General features: G+C 44.7%; 1 protein-coding gene across 21 annotated transcripts in view; it reads left to right on the forward strand.

Annotated features, from left to right (window-relative positions):
* IMMP2L (inner mitochondrial membrane peptidase subunit 2) overlaps window positions 1-13,746 on the forward strand; it is a 690,201-nt gene that overhangs the window by 66,017 nt on the left and 610,438 nt on the right. Inside the window, exon 5 of one of the 21 annotated variants that reach the window (XM_036246425.1) lies at window positions 11,418-11,602. The exons of the other annotated variants lie outside the window; for them this stretch is intronic. Within the exon in view, the coding sequence (XP_036102318.1) occupies window positions 11,418-11,478 (61 nt within the window). The 3' untranslated portion in view covers window positions 11,479-11,602. Of the gene's footprint in view, window positions 1-11,417; window positions 11,603-13,746 lie in introns of those variants that run through there. 21 annotated transcript variants of the gene reach the window in all.

Raw genomic sequence — 13,746 nt, forward strand, 5'->3', positions numbered from 1 at the left:
CCCAGGTTTATTAAAAATCCATTATTCTACCAGAGGATCTTTGCAGAGCAACGAGAACTTGAAGAAGTAACAGGGAAGCTTTGGTAACAGTGACAGTGTGTTAATTGAGTTGAAAGAAGGTAGAGAATACATTAACAGAATGGATCCAAATTGGGCAAATCGAGGGAGGAAATTAGTTAATAAAGAGAGAAACCAATTATCAGTGAAGGAGGGGGTATATTTAATGATTCTAAATGAAAGGTTAAACTGTTCCAGTGAATTTCAGTTTAACAAAGAGGAAGAAAAACAATATGGATAATTAGGCAGTAATAAGATCGTACTGAAGAAAAAAAGAGAAAACTGCCTTAGGTGTGAGGGGAATATGGGCTCAATGAACTGAACCTACTGCAGTTACCCTGGGGTCCTCAGCTTTTGCTCTGGAAATTGAAGGAGTGATGTTTCCAGTTATTTTCAAGTGATGTATCTAGGTATGATCCTTTAGTGCATTTATCGGATGCGGATTTTAAAATGATACCCCATAATGAAATGGAGAAAAAGAATTTCTCAGGAGAAGGAGAGCTATCATCAGTAATTCGTTAAAACACAGCAATCATAGCTGTAATTTTTATTGTGGATTCGTTCTTTAAATTTGGATTCTACGTGACTCATCTGTTTCACAATAGAATCACCCATAGAGGCTGTCACCTTGATTGGATTATTCATAGACATCGAGTGCAGAATGGTATGGCTTCTGTAAGCGTGTCTCAGATGTTGTCTCCAGAAAGACGTTTCTTCTCTCTAATTAACGAAGACTTTATGCCATTCTTGCAATCTTATAAAGAGGTTGACAGGTTTCGGCCATATTTACAGCTTTATATCGTATGTGCCTGAATTGTGGAAGGAGCTTGATCATCATTTCTGGAATCAACAGAAGGTCCAGTTTTATATGACCTCCGTCCTAATGCTTAGATAGAGGGGAGAGTGACAGAAAATTAAGTTAAGCGATTATTCCAAATTTAAAGACGGCATGAACAGAGAGTTTGGGTTGAGCTCAGCTCCTATGATGCTGTGCTGAGAAAACATTCATCCGAGGCATCCCTTCTAATCACAGGTTTCCTCTCGTCTCCGATACTCTCTGAATGAGCTTGACTTTTCTTTGATGAGATACCGTATTGAATGTCGTTCTGAGTTACATATTTATGTGGAAAACCAATGGAAAGGTCTGCTCCCGATGTCAGCAGATTCCCTGCAGGTTATCAGCTCAAGTAGGCAGGAACCGGAGGGGCGGTCTGGTCATCTGCTTGGCCAAGATGTGGCCCAGATACCAAGAAACTGGGTTCTAGGCTCACTCGGGCACTAAGGAACTGTGTGCCAATTAACTTATGAATGAACTTCTGTGGGTCTTTTATTTATTTATTTTTTATTTTTTAAATAAGATGAAGGGGTTGCATCTGATAATTTCTTTCTATTTTTTAAATAGTTTTTAATGATTTTTTTAGAGAGGTAGGAAGGGAGAGAGAGAAACATCGATATGAGAGGGATACATCGATCAGCTGCCTCCTGCACGCCTCCTACTAGGGATGGAGCCCGCAACCCAGGCATGTGCCCTGACGGGGAATCGAACTGGGACCTCTCAGTCCACAGGAGGACGCTCAATCCACTGAGCTACACCGGCCGGGCACATCTGATCATTTATAAGCTACCCTATAACTTGACAATTTCTTTTTTTTGTGTGATTATTTTATTTTCCACATGTGTTGGTTACATGTACTGTACTTCTACTGGGTACTTCTATAATATTTTGTTATATTTAAAAATGTTGGCAATTTATGCATTTGGTAAATATTTTCTAAAGCTGACTTTGGGCACAGAACTAGCCACTGTGACACAACAGCCAAGAAAACAGGCAGGCAAAGCACCTTTGCTCGTGACTTGCTATATACACTACTGGGTGCATCTTGAACAAGACAAAATCGAAAATAGACATTTCTGAAACTCATACAAAAATGGGGCAGGTGGGCCCATTAGAAGGGACACTTGCTACTCGGTATGTTGGTAAACGACCCAGCACGGCCGGGGCTTGAACTGGCTCCCAGGAGCCTGTGTGCGCCTTTCTCCCCAACCTTGCATTTAGCAACTTCGTGTTGGTAGCTTAAAATCAGCCACGTTCGAAACTTCTCCTGATTCCACCACCTCCTGCCCAGGCTGAACGGGTATAGTTGACCCCTCCAGCTCCCCTTTGCAGCACCCAGCGTTCCTTCGAACGGCAGGCAGACCCGGCAGAGGCCGAAGTTACATCTCAGTCCGCAGGTCCGGGCTCTGTGAGCCTCCGTGTTGCCGCAGCACTTGTCCAGATTCGGTGCCTCTTTGTAGTTGGGGAACTTGAGATGTACCCCTGAGAAAAGCCTTTTCCCCTTCAAGGGGAAGCAAAACCACTCCTCCAAACCCAGCAGACCAACATCGAACCCGAGTCCCCAGAAACAAGACAGGGACGGCTAGAAAGAGGGGCCAGGAGCACCCGAGCCGCCCCCTCACCTCCCACATCCCCTGGAGGCGCTTCCCGGACGCCACGGAAAGCACAGGGCCACGAAGTCCGAGGGCCACGAAGTCCGAGGGCCACGAAGTCCGAGGGCCACGAAGTCCGAGGGCGGTGGGAGGCGGGGAGGCAAGCGGAAGGGTGAACGGCTGGGGGGGGGGATTCCGGTGGGTACTGGCGCCGGCAGAGGCTACAGAAGAGCTGCAGGAAGGCCTGAGGTCCTTTCAGATGCACAGGTGTTAAAGATCCACGTGCGGGTGTCAGGAGGACTTAGTCCTAGACTGCTCTTCTGTCCCCAATGCAAGACATTCGCGTCTGTCTTTCTCTCTCCTCTGAAGGCCTTGAAGACCTAAAATTATTTGAATGGTGAAAGTCTAGGCTTCTTAATGGTTAGTGGGAAAAACTAAGCATCGAACGTGACAGGAGGCCTGACAGCGTTCCTGTCCTCGTATTCAATGAGCAGGTGTGTGGGATGCTACGCGCTACCCTAGCGAGGTTAGCAGCTTGGTTGCTCCGGGAGAGAATCCCTGGGTAGGCATTTCAGTTCCCCAGCAGCAAGAGTTAAGAGCAAACCGAATGATGCATGCTTTACTTATGGGGGTGCCTTCCGTACTTGGACACCGATATGGAGCAGTATCTTGTGCAGCGAGGCTGACTCTTATAGGAAAACAGTAGAGCCCTTGAGTAGAGAGTAACTCTGACAGTTAGTAGATCCGGTTGAGGTGAGGAAAAGTGGCTCTAATTGTCTCCTGGCCTCTTTAGTCTTCTAGCATGTTTCAGTTGGATGAGATATTATTTGTTCTTCATAATTCAGCGTATTTTTTTTTCACGCAGCCAAATCCCACTATTACCCTCGCAGGTTGGCAGCGGGCTGCCCGTAAGCGGCACAGACCTCCATGCGGTGTGGAAGGATAAGTATTAATTGGAGGGTGTTACTTCTGGGAGACCTTTAAGAAATACCAAATATGCCGAGGAAGTGATTTTTGCTTCCATTTCACAAATGTTTGTTTAAATCTAATTGCTTGATTTGCAAGAAAACCGGAGGTCATAAACAGCAATGATGACAATGTCAACAGGAACATGTTTGCATAGAGTAAGAATGTTTTGCCCTTTTCTCAAAAAGAAAACAAGGTAATAGCCACTCATCACATTTAAAGTGGTAATTAACCTTCTCTGTAATTCCGAGCAAGTCCAGACATGAACTCAGGATCCGGTTTATTGTTTTCGGTGTGAACCTCAGTCACCACTGAAAATTCATTCTTTCAAATCAACCGGGTTGTACATAAGTGTGTATGAGCAGTGTGACTCCTAGAAGCAGGAGAGAAGAAAGTAAAAATATTTAATTGCAACAAAGTATTCTCTTTAAAACGACTATCATCTTGTATAGAACTGTCTGTAGTTCTGGGCTACATATACAATGGGAGATGTTAGAACTAAAAGGTTTTAAGAGCTTAACTGTGTGCTGGGAATTGTCCCAAATGTTCTATATGTATTATTGAAATGTCCCAGTAGCTGTGCGAGGCAAGAGCCGTTATTTTATTATGAGGACGCGGAGGCTCACAGAGGTTAGGCCAGTGGCCGGAGGTCACCCAGTACACGCAGGAGGGAGGATTCGGACTTCTCACCTCAGAGCGTGCTCCTGGCCGCTTGTCTTCTCTGCCGATGAGCCCGCCAGGCCTCCAGTCTGCGTCTGTGGTAACGACCTCTGCTCCTACCGCTCCTGCCTCACAGCGAGAACGCGCGTCTCTAAGTTGAGCCTTGCTCCCCCAAGATCCAGAGACGGTATTTCTGATGTGTTGATAAAAAGTGCACATAGAGATATACAAGTAGAGTACATTTAAATGCACCTCAGAGCCATTGTATACAGGCACAATAATCCCTTTCTGTTCATTGCAGTTATTGTAGCTGACGTATGTCCTGGTAAGCCAAGTAAGCAACTTTTTCATAAAGTTGTTTGTTTTTAACTTAAAAAGAAGACTTGTCATTTGCAAAGATCAAGGAGGGTTTTCCCCCCAGGTTTTCTCTCCAATTCCTTACCTTTTCCTAAAAAGGTACTAAATTTGATGATTTTTCATGTCCTTTATAAGCAGTGTCTGGGCTCCAACACCACCTCTTATCCCCTACAATGAAACGAAACCAGACATGCGCGTGTTGGAATAAAGAGCACTAGTAAGGAAGATTTCTCCAGCTGAAGGAGGGGTTAGCTTAGTGCCGTTTGAAAGCCTGGACAGAGTTTGGGGGAGCCAGGATCGGCCTGCGAGAGGGGGATTGATGAAAACCAAATCGTACCTGACAGCAAAGCCATCAAAAATGAGTTGTAAGGAAATAAAACTCCTGCGGATTGAACATGTTCTGCCAAATGGGGGTCAGAGAACCAGGCATCGCAGGCGTGGTGGCGCCCACTGACCTTTTCAACCATCGGTAGTTTGGATAGTGGAAGTTAAACAGCTGGCTGCTTTTATGTATTCCTAGCATTCATTTGATTGGACAGGTAGGGGCCACACGAAATGATTGAGGCCAGACTGATGTGACGCGTAGATTGAGGGGGAAAATCATCAGAGGAAAATGAAAAAATAATAGCAGCCGATGCTCACAGAACCCTTCCTATGCCAGGTGTTGTTCTAAGCGTGTGCACACATACACACACACGCACATGCACGTGCACACATGAACTAACACACTTATAAAATGAATGTCAGCGATCCGATGTATCTGCGCATAGCAGCCCTGTGACCCGTACACTGTTATTAGTGTGCAGAGAGGGCTTAGTTCACAGTGCAGTCCGTGGAGGAGGCAGGAGGCAGTGGGAAGCGTCTGCCTCCGAAGTCCATGCTCTAACCTCTCCCACGCTGCCTCCCCAGACACGGGTGAGGGAGAGAGCACAGCCAAAGGGAACCAGTTATGTATGACCCGGAGTGTGCCTCACTACTAGTTATTCCAGGTGTGTCTTTGAGGTGTCCGTGCCGGACGTTGAAGTGCTGTTCAGGTGTTTGGTGAGCAAATCATTCGGATCATCTGAAGTAACGCATTGGTCTAGCCTGATGCACCAGACAGGGTCTTGGTGAGAAAGAGATGGCGTATTACTGGGGTGATGAAGAGTGTTTAATGCAGGGACTGTTTGCAGAAGGGTGGGCCAGTAGTGTGGGATTCAACCAAGAAGACATAGTGACATGCCCAGTGACTGGCAACAGTGGGAGGTGACGATCGCCTCATACAAGGAGGGGCCAGGAGAGGGGATGGGACCACCTGTATGGCTGCTGAGAGCTAGAAGTATGGGGGAGGGGCTAGTGGACCGGAACTAGGTCAGCTGTGGCTGAATGTAGCCACTACCGAAACAACAGCCTGGTGGGGACGGGTGGTGGCAGATGCCCTGCCTTCTTCCTATTAGCTCGTGACCTCCAGTAAATGCCTCCCATGTGCTGAACCTGACTGGCAGCTAGAAATCAAGGAAGTCTGGGTGGTGTCATTCACAGAAGTCAGCCTGGGGGCAGAGGGCAGAAGAGACCAGCAGGCCCCCAGAGATGAGCCAGCACACCACAGTTACGGGCTGCGTTGTGTCCCCATCAAGAAAGTCCTACACCTCAGCACCTCAGAAGGTGATCTTACTTGGAAATGGGGTCTTGACAGAGGTAATCAAGTTAAAATGACGTCACCAGGGTAGGCCCTAATCCAGTATGACTAGTGTCCTTATTAAAAATGGAAAATTTGGACATAGACATATGCAGAGGGAAGGCGACCGTCAGCAAGCCAAGGAGCACCTGTGGCTACGGGAGACAGGCAGGAAGTGTTGGACAGACCCCGCCCGAGCCCCTTCGGGGGTCCATGCCCCTACGACGCCTCGATTCACCCTTCTGCTGCCCGGCGGGACTGCGAGATTAAAGCTTCCGTTGTTCCAGGCCGCCCAGTTCTTGCTCTGGGCGATGAATACGTTTTCTATCATGAGGAAGCTTCTTTCTCGTTTTTTAACTCTTATTGAATTTATTTGGGTCCCCTTAGTAAATAAAATTATATAGGTTTCAAGTACACAATTTTATATACATCAGCTGTGTGTTGTGTTCTGTGTTCCTCTCCCCGAATCCCATGACGAAGCTTCTTAATGACCAACTTCGCTTTCAGTTTCTCTTTGAGCTGATACTGAATCATAGATCCATGACGACCTTAGAACACTGACTTCGGAGATGGGTGCTTCGCTCCCAGGTCACACAACTCGGACGGGTGCTAGATCGAGGGCCCTGTGGGTAGCAGGTGTTAGAATTGCTAGACATGGACACACGAGGGTGTCCATCTTATAGAGATGTTAAATTTTTAGTCAAGGAAAGCCTTATTACTAGAAATTTACTGGTTTAAATATTCTAATCATTAATTTCTAGTTGTTAATTATACCTTATTAGTGCATTTGTTAATGTTCTTGTTCGTATGAGTAGCTTTGGAAAATCGTTAGGTCTAAAACTCTATTTTGGAAATTTAGAAGCAAAATTGTGTTATTTAAGGATGATCCTGTTAGCTATCACATTGTGTAGTGATTATAAATCCAGTGTATCAAGTTGAGAGACTGTTGATATAATTGAGCTGGAAATTGACATGCGTGCAAAATCAGTTGTTCAAATATTGATGATTTTGAGTTACTTTAGTTGATAATTTTTAAAAACGGTACATTTACAACATTCATTGTTAAAATTAAAGCATATTAGTAAGGATAAAGATATTTGTAAAAATCGCTTCTAGTCTCAAAACCCCAAGAAGCTACTATTTTTATTAGGACATGTACCCCCAGGATTTTTCTGTGTTTTGTGCGTGTGTGTGTGTCTGATATATGCACAGTGGGATTCTGGAGCCACTTTATAAGCCCAGCAGCGTACTGGCAACCCCACTCGTTCTCACACCAGTGGACACAGTGTGAAAGAGCGTGTGCACCATCAGTGCGACCTGCGTCCCCGGAGGCAGATCACCGCGTCACCCAGCCTGCGCTCTGAGCGGAGCCGCGCTCGCCAGGGGAACGGCAGAGCATCACAGACGCAGGAACAAGTGTCCGGCATAAAGCGAAAGCCCAGAAACATATCGCAACGGAGAAAAATTGCCGCAGGTCAGAGATGCGCCCAAGTCAGTGTGTAAGCAAAGACTTCAAAGAAGAGAGGACTGGAGATAGAGGCTTCCCGGTCAACCGAACGCAGGACGGTGGGAGTAAAAAGGATCGCGCTCTTCAGGGAAGCGATTTGGCAGCGGGCTGCAGGAGCCCGAAGACTCCGTCTCGGCTCGAGTGAATGTGTGTTCACATTTCCTTCTAGCGTGCAGCCTGCTTGATATTTTTGTTTGGACACAGAAACAAATGCGATCTCTTCTCGTCTGTAGCTCCCGTCCAACACCCTGCCCTGTATTACTTTGTCACAGATTCCAGGCATCTTATTGCCTTTTAATTGTGATTATGGTTGTTGATATATAGTAGTTTAACTTTGAGGAATATATTCCTTCTTTTTTAAATCCTCACCCAAAATATATATATTTTTTCTATTATCTTCAGATAGAGTGTGGGGGGGGAGAGCAACACATTGACTGGCTGCCTCCCCCATGACCCGATCAGGGCCGGGACCAAGCCGCAACTGAAGTACATGCCCTTGACCGCATTCGAACCCATGACTCATTGGTCTGTGGGCTGACGCTCTAACCGCTGAGCAACCTGGCCAGGGCTTGAGGAATATATTCTAAGTAAAGACTTTGAAATACTGGAAACATTTTTGTGCCTGATATGTTCCTTATAGAATTACTTATGGTGCTAAAAAATAAGTGAATGCAATTACCCATCATTCAGGCAAAGTATAAGTCATGAGATGTTCACTGATCGAATGCTCTGTTAAAGTACAGCCTATGAAGAGTTGATGGTAACATGAGCAAAAGCTTATGTTGTTAGGTTAAATAATAAAAACAAAAATAACTTAAGGTTCGGAGAATCAAATGCACAAGCAAAAGTTTGGCTTGGAAAAATATCAGAAGAATATATGCCCGGATATGAAATAATGACTCTGGATCACAAGGTTGTACTATTTTTTTCCTTTTGTCTGCTGTTCGATACAGTCCATATCGTCTGTATTGACCATTAATTAGTTTGGGGATGGGAAACATTCAGTGAACTTGAATTGCAATGGACCATGGAGCACCGTAGTCGGCTTCGGAGACCACGCTGCCTGACCAATCATTTATGGTCATGTGGGAACGCATTATAAGAACCAATCAGATCAAAGAAGGATATTGATAGCAATCTTCTGGGTTGCACAGTGTGCAAATGACTCTTTTCTTTAATTTTTTTAAGTTGTCAATTAACAGTTGACATTCAATACTGCATTAGTTCCAGGCCTACAACCCAGTGATCAGACATTTCTATAACCTATAAGGTGATCACCGTGCTATAAATCTGGTGCCCTTCTGACACCATCTCTAATTATTCGTGTTATTGACTGTAATTCCTGCACTGTACTTCATATCCCCGGAACTATTTTGTAGCTAACAGTGTATACTTCTCATTCTATTCACCTTTTGTACCCTGTCCTCCCATCCCCCTTCCCCTCTGGCCACTATCAGTCTGTTCTCTGTGTCTGTGAGTCTGTTTCTGTTTTGTTTGTTCATTTAGCCAATGACTATTTTCATTCCCTCCTTTTCCTAGTTAACTGTTTCTTTTACCATTTGAAAGAAAAAAAAAGAAGTCAAACATTAAAAAAAAAAAAATGTCTCCCCACAAACACCTTTACTAAGGAAACACAAACCAAACAGTAATGAAACACCCGCTCTTCCTCCTGACTTTCTGAAATGCGAATTCGTGACGGGCTTCGTCGGATGTCTTTCGGGCCCTGGCATTCACACGGGCACTGTTAAATGCCAGTTGTGCTCCCTGTATTCGTAGAAGAAATATTCCTGAGCTAATGAGATTGGGATAATAACAGTTAACATTTCTCTGGCAAGTCACCTTCTGGGCCCAGATCTTTCTATGCATGTTTTGCTTGGTTTAATTATTGAAATTCAGATATCTGAACAATACTGGGTAGCATGGCTCTATTTAGTTGGACTTAGGTGGTATGTCTGAAGCCCTGACTCCCGTCTCAAAGAAAGTGACAAGAAAGAGGAGAGGGATGGGAGGGACAGGGAAATTTGCTTTTTGGGGGGGAAATTTTTGAGGAAAGAATTTAAACAAAATTAAAAATAATTACATTTATTCGAGTGACATAGGTTAATAAGATTATGTAGGTTTCGAGTGTACAGCTCTGAGCCATGATCTCTATATTGCATTGTGTGCCCACCCCCCAGAGTCAGATCATCTCCCATCCCCGGGTATTGGACCCTCCCTCTGGCAACCACCATGCTGATTCTTGCGGGAAAGAATTTTTTTGGGAGGAAGTACAGCAGAGAGGCAAAGGGGAAGAGATCGGAGAAATAATTTTATTGGTAACTTAAGATAGGTTTTCTGTTTTTGTGACTTAGGATGGTGCCCTGGTAGGTTACTCATTTGTTAAAATAGAAAGTATTTCATGGATATTATTGATGGTAATTATAATAACTTTCTATAAAAACAGATCAAAGGTTTTTTGACTATTCGAAACTACTTTTAGTGAAAGGCTCAACTGATAGATGATGTAGAAATAATTTACATCTTCATAGAGATTTACTCATATAAAGATAATATACAAGGAAAATTTGCTCCAACAAAGAAAGCTTTTTGCCAAAACACGTAGTGAAAAAAGAAATCCATTTTATTTATTCACTTATTGAAAAAATAACGTATCTTGGAGATTGAAGCAGATTACGTGGCCTTGAAAGCTGCAAAGGAGAAAAAAAAATAAGGGAAATTTAAGTTTTAAATCTTTTCGACAACAATACTGGGTAGCATGGCTCTATTTAGAGACTCTGTGATTTATACGCTGTTTCTTGAAGGGACTGGGAAGGTGTGAACCTTTGTCATACGTCACAGAGAATTTTACAGGGTTGCTTTAAGGGACAAATTAGTGACCTTTGGAGACTTTACAATCACCTTGGGGGAAGAGCCGGGGCATTTAAAATGAGAAAAGTGTAGTTTTGCTGTCTACTAAAAAAAAGTGTGTTATAAGCTGAACGGAAACAGCTCCTGTATCCCAGAAGGGCCGCTGTGGCAATTCCGTCCACGTGGGGCTCGTTTAGCCTCAAACCTCCAGCAGTTGTAACGGGGCAGGTGGGCTTCTTCATCAGGCTGAGCGGTCGGATCGAGTTCAACTTCTGTTTATGCTTTCACGTTCTTGATCCACCGCAGTCTGTGACAGCTCGGGTTTATAATTTCCTCTTTCTCTTTCAACACTCACATGAACGACTAAATACTCAGAAGTAGAATTTAGCAAGAGATCTGACTGACAGTATCAATAAGGGTTTCGAATATGAGGTTTTTAAATAGGAACAGACCTTAGTTCACCTACATTTCAACTCACTTTTGCAAATGCAGAATTTGAGGCACAGGAAAATGAAATTTCTGCCCCCCCCCCCCCCCGAAGCTGGCTACCTGGCTGTCAGCACTGTGCATTTACAGTCGTCTGTGCTGAGCCTGATCTCACAATGTTAGAGCTAAGATGCACGTGTAACTGGGTAGGGCATTACCGCGATCATACTGATGAACTTACTGTGGCTGAGGTTTCAGCACTGAGCAAGCCAGCTTTTGGGACAAGTACCATTTGTTATGTGAGGGAAGAGAAAGGGAAGGAAAGCTCCTAGACATTGGACATTAAATCTGGGATTGCAAGAAATGTGCTGGCCCCAGAGCCACAGGGCTGGGGATTCAATTTTGACAATGCCACTTATTAACCGTGGGACTTTGGGCAAAGTCCCCAGCTCGCCAAGCTTAAATCGCATCATGTATGGAACAGGAATAACGATTGTTGTACTTACCTCCTAGGTTAATTGTGAGAATCAAGGCTGTTGGGAGAAAGTTCGAGGTCAAGTTCACCCACATTTAGTGACTACAATTCTAGGCAGTCCTGCAAACCCCAGCAATAAAAAGACCATGAAAACTTATTGACCATATTATGGAAGGCCCAACATTGGGAAGTACAATTTAGCAGGAAATCTGATTGGTATCACGGGTAAGTGTTTAAAGTAGGATTAGGATTTTAATTTGGAAAAAGGTGCCCGAGTCTTCAGGAGGGAACTTCGATTCCTTTATCCTCAAGGAGATAATGTCTCAGAGAAAAGATCCTTTAAGCAAAAAGCCTTATGACCTATTGACTGAGATTGTTGTTACAATAACAACAGTTTTACCAGCTGTTAATTAATACTAATTTGAAAGTGGAAAAAGAGTTTCAGCAGTCTGTCAGGAAGGGGGAGGAAGAGTATTTCCTAAGTAAGGAGGGGGCGGTGCGTGCTCTTTTTCACTGATTGCGTTACCTGAAGCCAGCCTCTCTGCTGTAACATCTGTCTTGCTTTTCTACTAGAGGCCAAACCGCCACTGATGCTCTTTCAGTCGGCAAGAGACTGAGCAACTTTGGTTCAATCAGGGACCCCGCCTTTTATTTTGATCTCGAAAGGATTATTTGGCGTCACTGAGCTTTTGGCTCTTGGTTTGAAGGTCTGTACATTTCTATCAGTCCCAGTGGATTAAACCAACTCCAGGATTTAAGCAAATGATGAGCATCTCGTGACAGGGTTTCTGACTGTAAGCTATTCACCACTTACAATCATGTTATATATTTCTTGCATCTATAACTGTGGTATTTTATGGTTCACAGATGCTCATGCCGCCACATATTTGAAATTCAGATGCGTCTTCAAATTGATAGCTTCTTAAACTCAATTGCCAGGCAGAGTAAGAGCTCATTCGTTCAGTAGGTTGGTGAGCACTTCCTAGGAGCCGGGCACTCTCCCTTACTTGGGCTGGGTCGGTGAACACAACGGTGCGGTGTCTGCCCTGGCGAAGCTTGCCTGCTAATAGGAAGAGACAGATCCAGGAGGCAGTAAGGTGGGACTCACACAGTGTGTTGGAAGCTGGTGCTACGAGAGGGACTGGAGGGGAGATGGCGTCAGCTTGCTGTATTGGACAGTGATACGGGCTTTGAGTGGAGAGTTCCAGCGACCTACTGTGTAGGTTTTCTCTGCCTTTAAGACTCCAGAGAACTGAGAAACAGGATGTCAACCGTGGAGGATTTTTCCAGATTATAATAAAATTTAATAATAAATACTACTAATAAAATGCCGGCGATGCGATTTTATTCTTTCTTCTCTCTTCATTGATAGAAAATAATAAAATATATTGTGGGGAACTAGGCAGAAAAGGATCTGCGTTCCAAACCTGGGATAATTGTGAGGAAATAAATCTTGCTGATGAAGGATTTGGGTCGCAGCTGCAGAGGAATCTTATGACAATTTTGTGTACCTCTGGTTTGTTTGGGGGAATTCTAAGTTTTATCTTCTTTTCAAAAATACCGGCACAAAGAATGTTACTTTGGCGAAAATGTGCATATCTCAACAGCTCGTTAAAATACTAGTTAGGTTCTGGCTTTCAGCTTCAAAGATGCACACTGCGTCCTACATCGCCTTACTGTAGCTCATGTCTGCATATACAGTCCTGGTAGGTTGTACAAAATTGTTGCTGATAAGAACCTTACAGCAAGGCCCAGAATCAGACCACAAACCCGCATCTTGATTAATAGATAAATGTTACTAAAAAAAGATAAGCCTCAACCGTTCGGTGTATCACTAAGTAGTGTGATATTTCTGAGCGGCACCTCCCTCCCTCGCCCACTGCTCGTTAGCGGCGGAACTGCTTGGAGTCTGCGTGGAAAGATACTATCAGCTTTATATTTTCTGGCACTTGTATATTTTCTCCTGTTTTCTGTGGAAGCTTACGTTTTAAAAACGTATTTATTGATTTCTTTCTTATGCTACTAGTCACACGTCTGGCGAACGTGCCGGGCTTCTGAGTGGACTACGCAGCATACAGGCGTCCCCTCTGGATCTAGCGTGTCCCTGGTGATGCTTTGTTCATCGGTGGCCGTCATGCACTGGTCTGTGCGATGGGTTTTCTTGCTGTAATGCTGAATCCGTTTGCCTGGCCTCTCTGTCACTTCCTTCCCACCTGGTTCGCCCAGTCTTGGCTCTTCTTCCGTTGACCCTGTCCCCGCCCCAGCTGCCCGGCCTGTCCCCCCGCCCCAGCTGCTCGGCACTGCACGCGCAGGAGCATCCGACTTGAGCTGCGCACGGTCCCTGAAAGGCCCGCAGCGTCCGCGCAC

The sequence above is a fragment of the Molossus molossus genome, unplaced genomic scaffold (genome assembly GCF_014108415.1).
Source record: "Molossus molossus isolate mMolMol1 unplaced genomic scaffold, mMolMol1.p scaffold_m16_p_7, whole genome shotgun sequence".
NCBI classification, from domain to species: domain Eukaryota; kingdom Metazoa; phylum Chordata; class Mammalia; order Chiroptera; family Molossidae; genus Molossus; species Molossus molossus.